Raw genomic sequence first — 13,184 nt, 5'->3', positions numbered from 1 at the left:
AACATCATTTAACCTGTTCAGAAAAACAAATACAGATGGTAAAAATAGTCAGTGAGAATAGGTTTGGTGTAATACCTGAGCTGGTTCAATGTGAATTGAGTGGAATTTTCACAAAGTTAGTCAACTGCGGATACCTGTCTGAATCAGCATCTGCTCTGAACTGTTTGAATGGCTGTCAGCTGTCATCAGCTCCCAGGGTAGCTTTGCCAAGCAAGCTTATGGTAAGGAAGTACTGGGGTTGCCTATCTCCAAAAGGGACCTAGCAGGCCTCTGCACCAAAGACACGGTGGCATCACTTAGGAACATCCGGGAAAGTTCAGACATCCCTCCCTGTGATTTATTTCTAGCTTTGGCTGGAGTAGGTGGCGACTTGAAAATTCATAGATTTCCATTTCATCAATTTTAAAAAAGATAAAGTTAATCTGTGGCTGGGAACAGGTATTAAAACAAAGAACAAACAGAAAAGTGTCAAAGTTCAGAGGCTGCTCACAAGTAGATTGTGGCCTTATAGGAAATGGGGATTTAGTTTGGGATCAGGACAGGATATTCTGAAGCTTCAAACTGCAGATTCAGCTAGTTTTTTTGTTTGTTTGTTTGTTTGTTTGCTTTAAAGTTTTCTTGTGTAAACGCCCAGATAAAAATGAAGTTTACACCAACCAGGGTTATTTGGCGGGCTGTGCACTTGCAGGGGATCAAACTTCAATCCTCCTCCTCCTCCTCCTCCTCCTCCTCCTCCTCCTCCTCCTCCTCCTCCTCCTCCTCCTCCTCCTCCTCCTCCTCCTCCTCTTCTCCTTAGCTATACAGGACAGTAGAGTGTATTTTGACCTGTTATACATACATGGAGTACACCTTATTCTTATTAGGATCTCACTCTTCAGGTTGTACATGATGTGGAGTTTCATTGGTTCTGAATGTCTGGGCTTCACTCTTGAGGCCAGAGTGAATTTATCCAGATCCCCATACAAGAAGAGCATATGGACTCCTCATTCGCAAAATTCCTCATGAAAAGAAAAGCCTGTATCGGGCAGGGAGGTGATAGGAACGGATGAAGCAGGCCAAGGGCAAGAGAAACAGAGGGGAGCAGGCACCCTGGTGAAGCAGACGGCCACTGTATTGGTCAGGATGACTTGTCTTGCAGGTGAGAGAAAAACCCAACTGGAGATGCCTCGAACAATAAAGAAAATTTATTGGAAATATAACCTGAAGCCCCAATAAAGTGTGAGGTGACTCCAGAAGTTATTAATCTGTGGCATCATTAATAAAACCAGGTTTTCTTCTTTGAATCTTTCATTCTGTCTTCTTCAGAATATCATCCTTGCCTTCACAATCACAGGTCAGCTGCAGCAGTAGCAGATGCCACCATCCCAAAGAGAAAATGAGAACACAGTATCCAGAAATCCCCAACATTCCTCCTCTATCAAAAAAGGAGAGTTGTATGCTCCTCTCCAGACTGACCACTCATATGCAAAGTAAGATCATTATAATTGAGTTCAAGTGAAAAGAACTTATCTGGGTGATAGTTAGGATCACCTTATCTAAAAATGAACAGTGCATAAAACTGGGGTTCCGAAAGCAAAGAAGAAGGGGGGGATATTAGGCATTCAACCAGCAATATTTGCCCCACCATCTGTCAACTAAGTCGTGGCTGTTAAGGGCCATGTGATTCTAGTGTTCACAAACTGATTACTTTAGAAGCTTGGAATTTTGATGTTTATATAAGATCTCCCACTTTTTAAAAATGTAGGCAATAAATTCAAAACATTTAAAAACACTATGTGGTCAACATCTTTCAGTCCAAATAAAAGACATCTATAGTCCAAACATGTCCTGCAGGTCACCAGTTTGCAACTGCTGGTGTATGCTACTGGTTTATTTAAGTAAAACTTTCTCTATTTAGAAAGTAAAGTTCAATTTTACCATGTTAGTAACTGAATTATCCAAATATCAATCGCATTTTTTTTGATTGGGTAGGTTTTGCTCAACTTTAGAAAACCTCAAATGACACAGTTAATAAACATTTCAGAAAACAATGTAGGCAGGAGACACACCACATGAAAGAGACAACATTTACAGAATTTTCTTCTTAACTGAGGGTTTTAATTTGACAAGTTAAGTATTAAAACAATGAAGAAGTCACAATGCATTTAATAATAAATGTGCATTTCCCCCCTTCCCTTCCAGTCCCCTGTGATTTTTATTTGTTTTCATTAGAAGGTACATTAATTACCATCACATGAGCAAATCAAAGTGTTCAAGGACACTCAAGCAATTAGTTAGCATGATAATAAAAAGAAGGGGTGCATAAGAAAAAATCAACTAACTAGAGAGACTTAAAGTTTATACATATCTCTTTTTAATCTTCTTCCTTTCCAAACTATGGATAATTTTTTTTAATTGATACACATATTCTCAAGAGTCAGGCTTTCTTGAAAAATGTTACTGAATCTCTTCAAAGGAATAGCAGGAATCAGGAAACGTTAACCTCCTTAGTGTAAGGAGCACATAGTGAGAAAGTAAGTGTATTTCTCTGTTCTCGGGGTTTTCAAGACTTCCCATTTCATCCCAGGTTCATTAATTCTTGCTTAGTTGCTGCTTCAGACTTTTGGATTGGAGTCCTAAAAAAGTAAAACTGTTAATTAACTTGTCCTACAAATGTAGATATTTTATGCATATATGTAACTTGGAACTACTAAGAAGCTAAAACCAATGCTCTGATATCCTACTTCCTATTGGATAGGTGATTGGAAACACCAACAGTGAAGAAGTGGAAACCAGAGAGGGAAGGAACACAAGGAGAGAAAAATACCATCCTGAGGTCCAAAGAATCATCTGGACACTTATCATAATATGGAAAGGAGAGGTGACCCGGTGACGTTATGGGATGTGGGTCATTATTCTCTGGGAGATGGAGACCATTCCCACTGTCCGTAGGGACTATTCCTGAGAAAGTGGGGAAATTGGAGGTCACCATAGCTTTCTAGCTCAGATACTTTCATCTTCTTCGTCTTGGTTAGTGGCCACTCTCAGAAGCAAGATTTTCATGTTAGCACCCACCAGACAATCAACAGGTACTATTCTTGGTGAACTTCTTCTAAGAACACATGGTTGGAACTTTTCCCTTGTTAGTAAGGAATGATACACTATTATAATAATTAGACCATGGATCTCTTATGTTAGATGAAGACATTGCTTATCTTAAAAAACAGTAGCAGTCTTTGTGCTAAATTAGATGCAAAAATAATGGTAGGTCATTAGACATGCAATGTTTTATCCATCTTCACAGAATTATTTCCTTCATAAAAATATTCTTTACCTCCTCTTCACTGGTTAATTCTACCCAACGTTGGGGCCAGTTCAGATTCCAACTACTCAGTCAATGGATCCTCCTCTTCCTTAAGCACTTTAAACCCATTCATTTTCTCCTGTGTTCTCACATTCCTATCTGTTATGGTTTCCACCTGGCATGTCCCTAAAAAGAGCATGTGTTGGAAACATGGTCCCCAAGGCAGCAAGATTCAGAGGTTGGGCTTTTAGGCAATAATTTGCTTAACAATTTGAGTGGACTACTGGGTGGTAATTGTAGGCGGATGGGTCTTGGTAGGAGGAGATGGGTCATTAGGGGTGTGCCCTTGAGGAAGATATCTAGTTCCTGGCTCCTTTTTCCTCCTCTGTGCTTTCCTATTGCCAAGAGCTGAGCTGCCTTGTCCACCACGCCCTTTTGCCATGATGTTCTGTCTCATCTCAGGCGCAGAGCAATGGGGCCGGCTGAGCATGAGTCTTCTGAAACTATGAGCCCAAATTAAAGTTTTCTTCCTCTAAGTCATTCTCATTAAGTATTTGAGTCACAGTGATAAAAAGGTAACTAACACAGTATCTTTCACTTTGGCACAAGTAATATGTGAAGAATTAAGTGATTCATGTATATGTGATTTGTCTCTCAGCTAAAAATATGAAATTTCGGGGGGGGGGAAGGAACTTAAATTCATACCTTTTTCAAGTATCCCCAAAAGAGTACCAGGCATGACAGAATATGCTCAGAAACTGTTTTATGATTGAATGAATTCCATTTTTCAGTTCACAAACACTGACTTTTATTCCAATTTGTGGTCTAATTTCATACTCTACTGTTATGGTTTAGATATGCTGTCCCCCAAAAGCTCATGCATGAGACAATGCAAGATTTGGAGGAGAAATGATTGGGTTATAGCCTTATCCTAATCAGTGGATTAATCCCTGATGGGATTGATTGAGAAGTAACTGGAGGCAGGTGGAGTGTGGCTGGAGGAGGTAGTTAATTGGGGGTGTGGCTATGGGGTATATATTTGTGTGTGGAGAGTGGAGTCTCTCTCTCTCTGCTTCTGATCACCATGTGAGCCGCTTCCCTCTGCCACACATTCTGCCATGATGTTCAGCCTCACCCCAAGCCCTGAGGAATGGAGCCTGCTGTCCATGGATGGAGACCTCCGAAAAAGTGAGCCCTCAAATAAACTTTTCCTCCTACAATTGTGTGGTTGGGACTTTTAGTCATAGTGGAGAAAAAGCTGACTAAAACATCTACCTTCTACTAAAAAAAAAAAAAAAAAAAAAAAAAAAAAAAAAAAAAAAACTCTTATAAGAATTATTCCAGGGCTGGGGATGTGGCTCAAGCGGTAGCGCGCTCGCCTGGCATGCGTGCGGCCCGGGTTCGATCCTCAGCACCACATACCAACAAAGATGTTGTGTCCGCCGAGAACTAAAAAATAAATATTAAAAATTCTCTCTCTCTCTCTCTCTCTCTCTCTCTCTCTCTCTCTCTCTCTTCTCTCTTTCTCTCTCTTTAAAAAAAAAAAGAATTATTCCACCTACAAATGATAGTAAGTACCATAAATGATAAAACTTTATGTTCTCTAGTATGAAAATATAGAAATGATTCTTTAAATTTTACCTCCTACAACAGAAGTATATCACTTTTTCAATAACTACAATCAATATTAAAATCCAATGATATATGAACTTATAGATAATATCTAGGCCTTGCTGTTTGAGATACCCCAGGACAAAGGTGGTAGGATGTGTTAGGTTACCCTGCAAAAATCCAGTAAAAAATCCCAAAGATTTAGACACCATATTCCAGGTAAGCTCAAGAGACATTAAAAAAAAAAAAAAAAAACAAACCCACTAGTGAACACCTGATACTTACAAGGAATGAAGAAGTTATAGAGGTAGGAATCGGTGGTGGTGGAAAATCAGGCTTTGTAATTAGCTAGAAAGAAGACAAAAACAAAGTAATTGGAAGATAAGGTCTTGAAAACAGTTGTGCTTAATGAAAAGGTTTAAATTATTTTCAGAAATGGAGAATTTATAACCCTACCCATGAGAATATTCTAAACCCAGGAGTTGCTTTCATGTTGGGGCACAAATATAATTCATGCATAGTCCAGTGACACTGGAAGATGGTTACTATGGACTGAGTGTTTGTGTCTCTCCATAATTTCTTATGTCGAAGCCCTAATCCCCATGTGACGGTGCATGGAGGTGGGGCCTTTGGAAGGAACATAGATTTTGAAAGAAGAGCTCTCAGGATAGGATTAATGCTCTTACAAGAAAAAACACAAAGAAATTATCTCTCTTTCCCCACCAAGTGAGGAGACAGCGAGAAGGCAGCTGTCTACAAGCCAGGGAGTAAACTCTCCAGACACCAAATCTGCCAGCATCTCCATCTTGGACTTTCCATCCTTTACAAAAATGACAAATAGATGCTATTTAAGCCACTCAGTTTATGCCATTTTTGTTATATCAGCCCAAACTAACTAATAATGGTGCTTCATGAAGCAGATTGGTACTCTTCTTATAAGGCATTATCAATTTCTCAGCCCTGGGGTTCAGGTTTAATGGTTAAATTTAGGAATATAATAGAGAGGTGCACATTCTCGTACTTCACATTTTCAAAACATTTTGCAGAAGAATTTATGTTTTATATTATATTCCACAAGTTTCAACATTCTTCTGGATAATTACTTGGGCATAGTGGGTTGTGTCTTTCACTGGTATCTCCTCAAGGGTGGGCAGGGTAGTACAGAGAGGCTGCTAACTCACAAGAGAAGCAGAGGCCCACTGCCTTCCACAGGCAGAGAAGATACATGCAGCTTCATCCAACTCATCCAAAACAATCATATTTTTAAATAAAACCAATGGTTTCCTAAGTAAGCTTCCAATAAGTCACCCACTCAAGGCCTGGTAGCTCAGAGCCAAACACTAAGGGACCAGACAGGAAATCCCAGTGGCTCAGTTGGGGCATTTATAGGAGTATATCCCCAGAAACATGATTACCAATGTGATTACCATTAACCAGCATCAACTAAAATCTCTAGATATGTAGAACATGACCAGAGTATTACATATTACATATATTGTCATACAAAAATATGAATCACCTTATCTATGGGGACATTTGCCCAAAGAATAAGGAATCAACCCAGAGTACAGAAGAAAAAGAAGCAGAAGGAGACATCAATTCTCATTGTTACTTACTCTCTGCCTTCCATGAGTCCTAACCAAGTAACCCCTGCATTTTAGGGATTCTCTTTCACATTAATAAAAAGGAAAATTTGGGTAGATTTGAGAAAACACTGCAGGGCAAAAGTGTTAAGTATGTAGTCGGGATAGGAGAGTGAGAAAAAGTCACACACTGGGGCCGAGGCAAGCAGAGTGTAAACTGGAGTTCACCTCTTGGGGTTGAATGGCCTTCACCATCTGGGGCTTACTCTTCTGCATGTGTGGCCCGGTGTCAGTGGGAGATAGTGGCCTGAAAGCAAAGACACTTTGTATAAATTGATAGCACTTCCTTCGGCATGCCGGGGAAAGAATGGAAGACAACCCACTGTGTCAGGCCTGCTTCTTAGCTGGGTTTTTCCTAGGTCCCCAGAATATTCTTGTGTAATCATATATATATGATTGAGAAACATCATTAATAGTTTTGTTTTTCATTTCCCACAGAGCGTATTAGTAATGGTGTTAAAACCAATTTTTTAAAATCTGAATCATGTCATTTTATTATCTTTATTCATTTAATATTTATTATTATGGATGAATAAATTAGCTTTTAAAAATGCTAAAAAGATTCTGTTGGATAAGAACCTTTGTAAAAATGTTTGTAAGTCAGACAGATCTAGATGGATATCAAGGCTCCGTTATTTACTCTGTAAGACTGCAAATTCCTTATCCTCTCTGAGCTGGTTTCCACCTCAGTCACAACAACTCTTTCAGGATTGATAGGTATCATCTTCTCATCTATACGATGGAAATAAAAGTAACAACTTCATGAATCTCCTGTCAGGATTAAATGAGATAGTGGGTATAATAGGGCTTGGCACAATATTTATCATATAGTTACTGATGAATAATTGCTAGATGCAGTGCTCTTATAATAATAAATGCATCAGCCTTTAATAATGAGAGTTAATACCATGTGATTATTAATTATAAATACAGTGATTAATAGAAGAATAAAATACGTAGTGCTATGAAGGATTTCCCAGTAAAAGGGATACCCAAACTCTGGCCCAAGATGTATGTGTATTTCTGAATACGTGAAGAAAACCAAAACTAAATTTGGGAGCTTGGATCAGACTCCTACATTTAAGGCCCAGCTGAAAAAAGGCTTACCTCTGAACTCTCTTCCCCTTTCTTCTGGCATTTTGGTGCCGGATTGCTATAGCAACCACCACAAATATGACGGCCACTGGGAACAGCACTCCAACCACAATGGAGAAATCTGCAACAGAGAGGACAGGCGGAATCGGCATCTACACACTGCTTGCTTTACTGTGTGCACAAATTCGTCTCCCCCTCCCCAAATAAACCTGTTTTCCCTGGAAAAGATCTCACAGCCAACACAAGGAAAGTGTACTTTGATCATGACTATTGCATTAATATGTATAAAAAGGAAATCAGTAAGAAACATTTAATATGAGATAAAAAAAAAAGCATCATACCACTGAGAATTCTTTGAAGGGAGATTCTGAGATAACAGATAAATGAAGGGCTGGCAATTAGAAGAAAATGCAGAGTAGAGAGGATGTCAGAGTGGGACTGAAATGCTTTTGAAACTTCACCTTGGAATGAAACCAGCAAATGAAAATGAAACCTGGAAATCTTATTCTTGTCAGTAGCAAATAAGGATCTGAGATATTAGTAAGAAAGCTTTTGCAGATGACTGTTTTTCTGATATTTGTTGCATATTGGAGATAAAATAAATTACATGGCCCGATGAGGGAATGCTTTTAACCAATATTCCTGGGTCCTTGTGGTGTTTTCTCTTTTACAATGTCTGCTACCTCAAGAATTCATTTCTCTTATAATAATCAGAAACTACAAGAGATCAGGAGGTACAAATCTGAAGAGGAATGCAAAGGAATACTGCTGTCATTATAGAGATCAGCAGACCTGTCACAAGGTAACTCATTATAACTGGGTGCAGTGGTGCACACCTGTCATCCCAGCTACTCTTGAGGCTGAGGCTGGAGAATGGCAAGTTCCAGGCCAGCCTCATCAACTTAGCAAGATTCTGTTTCAAATATAAGTAATAAAAAGAACCAGGGATGTAGCACAGTGGTAGAGCACCCCTACATTCGTCCCCAATATGAAAAAGAAAAAAAAAAAAGGTTAGTTGTTATATAAATGCAAGAAAAGTTCACAAGTATGAGCACACAGGTAGGTGGAAGTAGATACCTCAGAAATAAAATTCTAGGTAAGACGATGATGTCAGTTCAAATCTCCCCATCTTCCCTTCCATAAAAATTACTTTTTAGTAAAGTACAAAGAAAATAAAGTTTGTAGGCATTTGTGTTAGATACAATGAAAATGAAAAGAAAGTATTTAAACTAAAAATGAAATTGTAATTCTATTTTCAAGATAGCAACATATCGGAGGAACTAAAGAGGAAGTTGGCTTTCACAAAAATCCCTAATTTGAAGGCACATGGTCTGGAGGTAAAGTCAGGGCACAGACAGAGAGGAGTATAATAACAGGAACTGGGTGTTCAGTTTAAAATGGAAATAATTGAAGAGTATATCTAATCTCTTTAATTCTCGTAATGGCAGTCTAGAAAATTTGGATCAACCTTCCCACTAAAAAGAATTTTTAAAAGCCAAATAAAATACTCCCTATGATGAAGGAAATATTGAAAAAAAAATTGAAAAAAAAAAACCCTGGAAAAATGTAGAGATTAATGAGCGGGCAGGAATCCAGAGACAGACATGAAAATTATCCTGGAGAGAGTTAGGAAATTCAGAAAGGAATGAAGATCAAATGAGACCCCTTGTGTACATTGTAAATTGTGAATGTCAGTTCATTGATTATAACAAAGGTACCACCCTGGTTCTGGATGTCTCTAGTGGGAGTGGCTCTGTATACCAGGAGGCAGGGGGTATAAGGGAACTCTGTTCTTTCTGTTCAATTTTGATGGGAACCTAAAGCTGCCCTAAAAATAAAATCTACTTTAAAAAGCAGACGAAGTAGAATTTTTTAGGATAAATACACTAAAAGAGTCTAAAAGAAAAGCATAACCTTCAAGTTAATAAAAAGAAAAAATGGAATGATTGCAATACTCAATAAGTCTAGAAGACAGAAAAAAAGAATAAAACAAGACAAATAGAAACTCTATAATTACAGATTTATATCTAAATATATCAGTAATTACACTGAATTTAAACTAAATCAGTTTTCCAGATGCATTGAAAAAAGAAAAATTAAGACTAAAAAGAAAAAACACAAAGCATGAGACTAAAACCTAAAGAAAGAGAAATATTTGCATGCATTTTTCTTTTTAATAAAAGACAGATATAAAGAGAATCCAGAAAGGATGAAAGTAAAAGTATGGAAAACTGATGTCCTATATACAAACACACAAAGAAACATAGTTTAGCTGTATTAGTCTCTGAGAAGTGTTACTTTAAAATGCAAGAAGTGTAGCCAGAGATGCACTGAATTTATAAAAATAGCAGAAACTGTATTCTCTGAAAGTCTAATGAGGTCATTTTACCTATCCAACAAGTCACGGCCCCTAGGTCAGAGGAGTCATCATAAAGCAAGAAAATTTGGCGTGTTAAAACAATACAAATATAAAATTTGAGATTTCTTTGTCTGAAGAGTAAAAACATAGGTTATGGAAAATATGATTTAATAGTCATTAAAAAGGCTTTGAGGATTAATATTATGGATTCTATGACTATAGAAGAGGAACTCCAAGAGGAGAGAAAAGAGGCAACAAAGTCCTACATGATACAAAACCAAAGCTTGGAGGAGCAGAGCAGTTTCCCAGGCTGCAGGTCACCTACGGAAGACGGTGGAAGAGTCGTCGCAGTCGGGAGGGGCCCATCCTTCTTCACACTGACACTGCAGCTCGTGGTCACACACCTGGAAGGGCAAGGGTGCTGTGAGTCTCCCACTAGACTGAGCACACACTCCAAAGCCCTGTTCCTCCACCACAAGCCCACTCTGCAACACAGTCATTCCTCCCCTCTGCCGTCCTTCACCTGCCCAGGTAAGGTCTGAGTGCATCGCAGGCATTTCAGTAAATGTCCTCAGAAAAGAAGTCTCAGAGTCAGAGCTGCCGAGGGTTTGGCCACACTCAACTGTGACCCTTGAACCCCGAAAGCATTCCTTCTGCTTCACAGCAACTGGCTTAAAATTACCTATGACTCAGCAGGCTCGGGGACACTCATTTTTACACCTTACCGCATGTCCTTTGCATTTGGAGGAGCAATTGGTCGACTTGTAGGTCCTCTCCATGTCCACACACTCTGCATTCATGCACACCTGAAAGGGACGTGAAAATGTGATCCTGGTGGCTTCAGCTTTGCCAGTGGCTGACTGTGTGGAATCTGGTCTTCTGTTAGTCACTATTATTGTTATCCAACTTGCCTTCCTACTAAGGAAATCACAGTATTTTTCTGAAAGATGAAGATGGCACCTGAAAATTTTTTATGATAAAACATGTGGGAAGCCCCCTTCATCGATAAATTCCTTCCTTTGCTTAATTCCTATGGATCTTTCCCTCAATCTACAGCTTCAGTCCCATATTTAAGATGAATGGCACTAAACTAGGCTCTTCACATAATACAGGTACCCATTTCAAATAAAATTATTATGGAAAATACATGCTGATATCCCAATACATGCCATATTATAACAACTATCATTTATATAGAAAAAATATTTTTCTTATTTCTCTCTGAATTATCATCAGAGTTGCTATCATTCATTGAGCACCTACCAGAGTTGGAACACTAAAATTCATGAAGTTTGAAAACCTAGTCCCAAGTACCTAATAGGCACTTGTGAAATGCTTTTGGAGGACGTAATGCAGGATTAGGCAAGTGAATGCCTGAGCCTTCTTCTGAACACTGTGTGCCTTGGAACACTAGGAGATACTGCAGGAACAGACTTTGGAACCCGTATTCCCTAGAGCAGCTCTGCTCTCATTTATTTTGCACCTCTGGGCTTCCTCATGTGATTCCATTCGACTAAATCATTCTACTGTGAAAACCAAGTGGGAAGATTTCAACATAAAACATCTAAATGTGTTGAAGTTGCTGTTCCTAATTTGATTGTTTAACATGCACATAGCAGATGCGGGTGTTTGCTACAGACATCCAACTTTATTAATATGTAGGGTCCACGTGTGCTTCCTGGGGGGGACTGAGGCCTTCCCTACTTCAAAGGATGAATTTAGGTGAACACAAGTCAACCACAGTCATTCCTTGTCCCTTGTCAAGTATTAGTTTAAGTAATAAAATGATGGGCAAGAAACGGTGATGTCAAGTCTGCCAGAAATGTGCTTCCAAGAAAAATTTCTTCACTTCTAAGAAAAGCTTCCCAAGGAAAACCTTGTGTTTTCTGCCTCCGCACTCCAGCCTGGAGAGTGGTCAGTGCCCTGGGCCATGCAGGCCAGCATTCTGGAGACAGCAGGGGGCAAGGAGAAAAGGAGCTAGCTCCTTGATGGTGCCAGGGTACCACCAAATCAACCATGTGGTGTTCTGGACTTAGGGTTGCTTGAATTAATCAACATCCTGACTGTTGAAGTCCATTTTAACCCGAAGCAGCCTGATACAGTGGGGGAACTGATGTTAAGGTGCGACAGGAGCCACAAGACAAGCAATGTTGTAAAGTCAGAACCCAATCATCTGTCTCGATCATGACTGAGGGGAGAGATTTTGTAACTGAGAAGAAAAAAGGGAAGTGGTTGATGGGTAGAAGTCATGTTATACAGCCAAGTGCAGAGAGAGAAGCACAGGCCTTTGAAGTGACATTTGCTCTGTAAGAAGGTGAGAAAGTTGAGGGTGTGTGATGAGGTTGACAGGCACTGTCTAAAGTGGCCCTGGCATGCCTTTGTCAAGGGAGAAGGTAAAGATACACAATCCTCCTCTTTCCTCTGCAGATGCCGGTTTGAAAAGGGAAATGGAGATGACCTCGGTTGCCTGTGCCCTTCCCTTAGTTAAGCCAACTCCATGGGATTGATAAAGTTTACCTAAACAGTGATCTACTTTTAAAAACTACCAATCACTCTATGTCTCAGGAACAGTGACTGTACTAGAAGTTAAGGGTCTAACACTAATGGTAAGATGAACTTAATGGCAGAGAACCCAGGGATACCTAACTTCTGCCTTGGTCTATGTCCCTCCTCCCTTAAGGCCAAGCATTGCAACTCATCCAGGCTACTGTGAGATGTCTTAGAGCCTTTAAAAGCTTCTAGAAAACCTAAAGGAACCAGCATCTGAAATCTGGAAGCTCCAGTTGATGATGGCGCGTATTTTAAGAAACATACTGGGAAGGAAAATCAGATGCTGAGGACCTCTTAAGAATCTAGAACTAACATTTCATTTCAAATCTGCAGAATTTAAGTCTTTCTAAATTTATGTGTTTGGCTCCAAGACTCATGGGCCATGCCAATTCCATATGCTTTTTTTCTATTTTTGTATTTGTTTTCTGATTTTTAAAAACTAAATAATACCAACACTGAACCACAAAGATAATTTTAGACTCATTTGTCAATAAATCCACATTTTAATAGCTCAAACAGGTTAGGAAATAAGATAATATTTTCAGGATCAGCTTTACAACAATAAAAAATCGGGGCAATTCTTAGGTCCTGTAGCTATATGAATGCAATAAATAGGTTTATTCTAATCTTCTATGGGAGATGA

At 39.1% G+C, this 13,184-nt stretch overlaps 1 protein-coding gene across 1 annotated transcript in view; it reads right to left on the bottom strand.

Annotated features, from left to right (window-relative positions):
* The window catches only part of ADAM28 (ADAM metallopeptidase domain 28), a gene marked incomplete at both ends in the record, with an annotated part of 52,228 nt that overhangs the window by 670 nt on the left and 38,374 nt on the right, over window positions 1-13,184 (bottom strand). The window contains 7 exons of the mRNA XM_081269673.1: window positions 5,180-5,242; window positions 5,791-5,854; window positions 6,076-6,140; window positions 6,706-6,784; window positions 7,645-7,753; window positions 10,317-10,395; window positions 10,717-10,797. Coding sequence (XP_081125799.1) covers window positions 5,180-5,242; window positions 5,791-5,854; window positions 6,076-6,140; window positions 6,706-6,784; window positions 7,645-7,753; window positions 10,317-10,395; window positions 10,717-10,797 — 540 coding nt within the window. The remainder of the gene's footprint in view (window positions 1-5,179; window positions 5,243-5,790; window positions 5,855-6,075; window positions 6,141-6,705; window positions 6,785-7,644; window positions 7,754-10,316; window positions 10,396-10,716; window positions 10,798-13,184) is intronic.

Source organism: Spermophilus citellus (genome assembly GCF_964194105.1).
Source record: "Spermophilus citellus genome assembly, chromosome: 16".
In the NCBI taxonomy this organism is placed as follows: domain Eukaryota; kingdom Metazoa; phylum Chordata; class Mammalia; order Rodentia; family Sciuridae; genus Spermophilus; species Spermophilus citellus.
The sequence above is the reverse complement of the archived record's forward strand: the minus strand, read 5'-3'. Positions and strand labels throughout refer to the sequence as shown.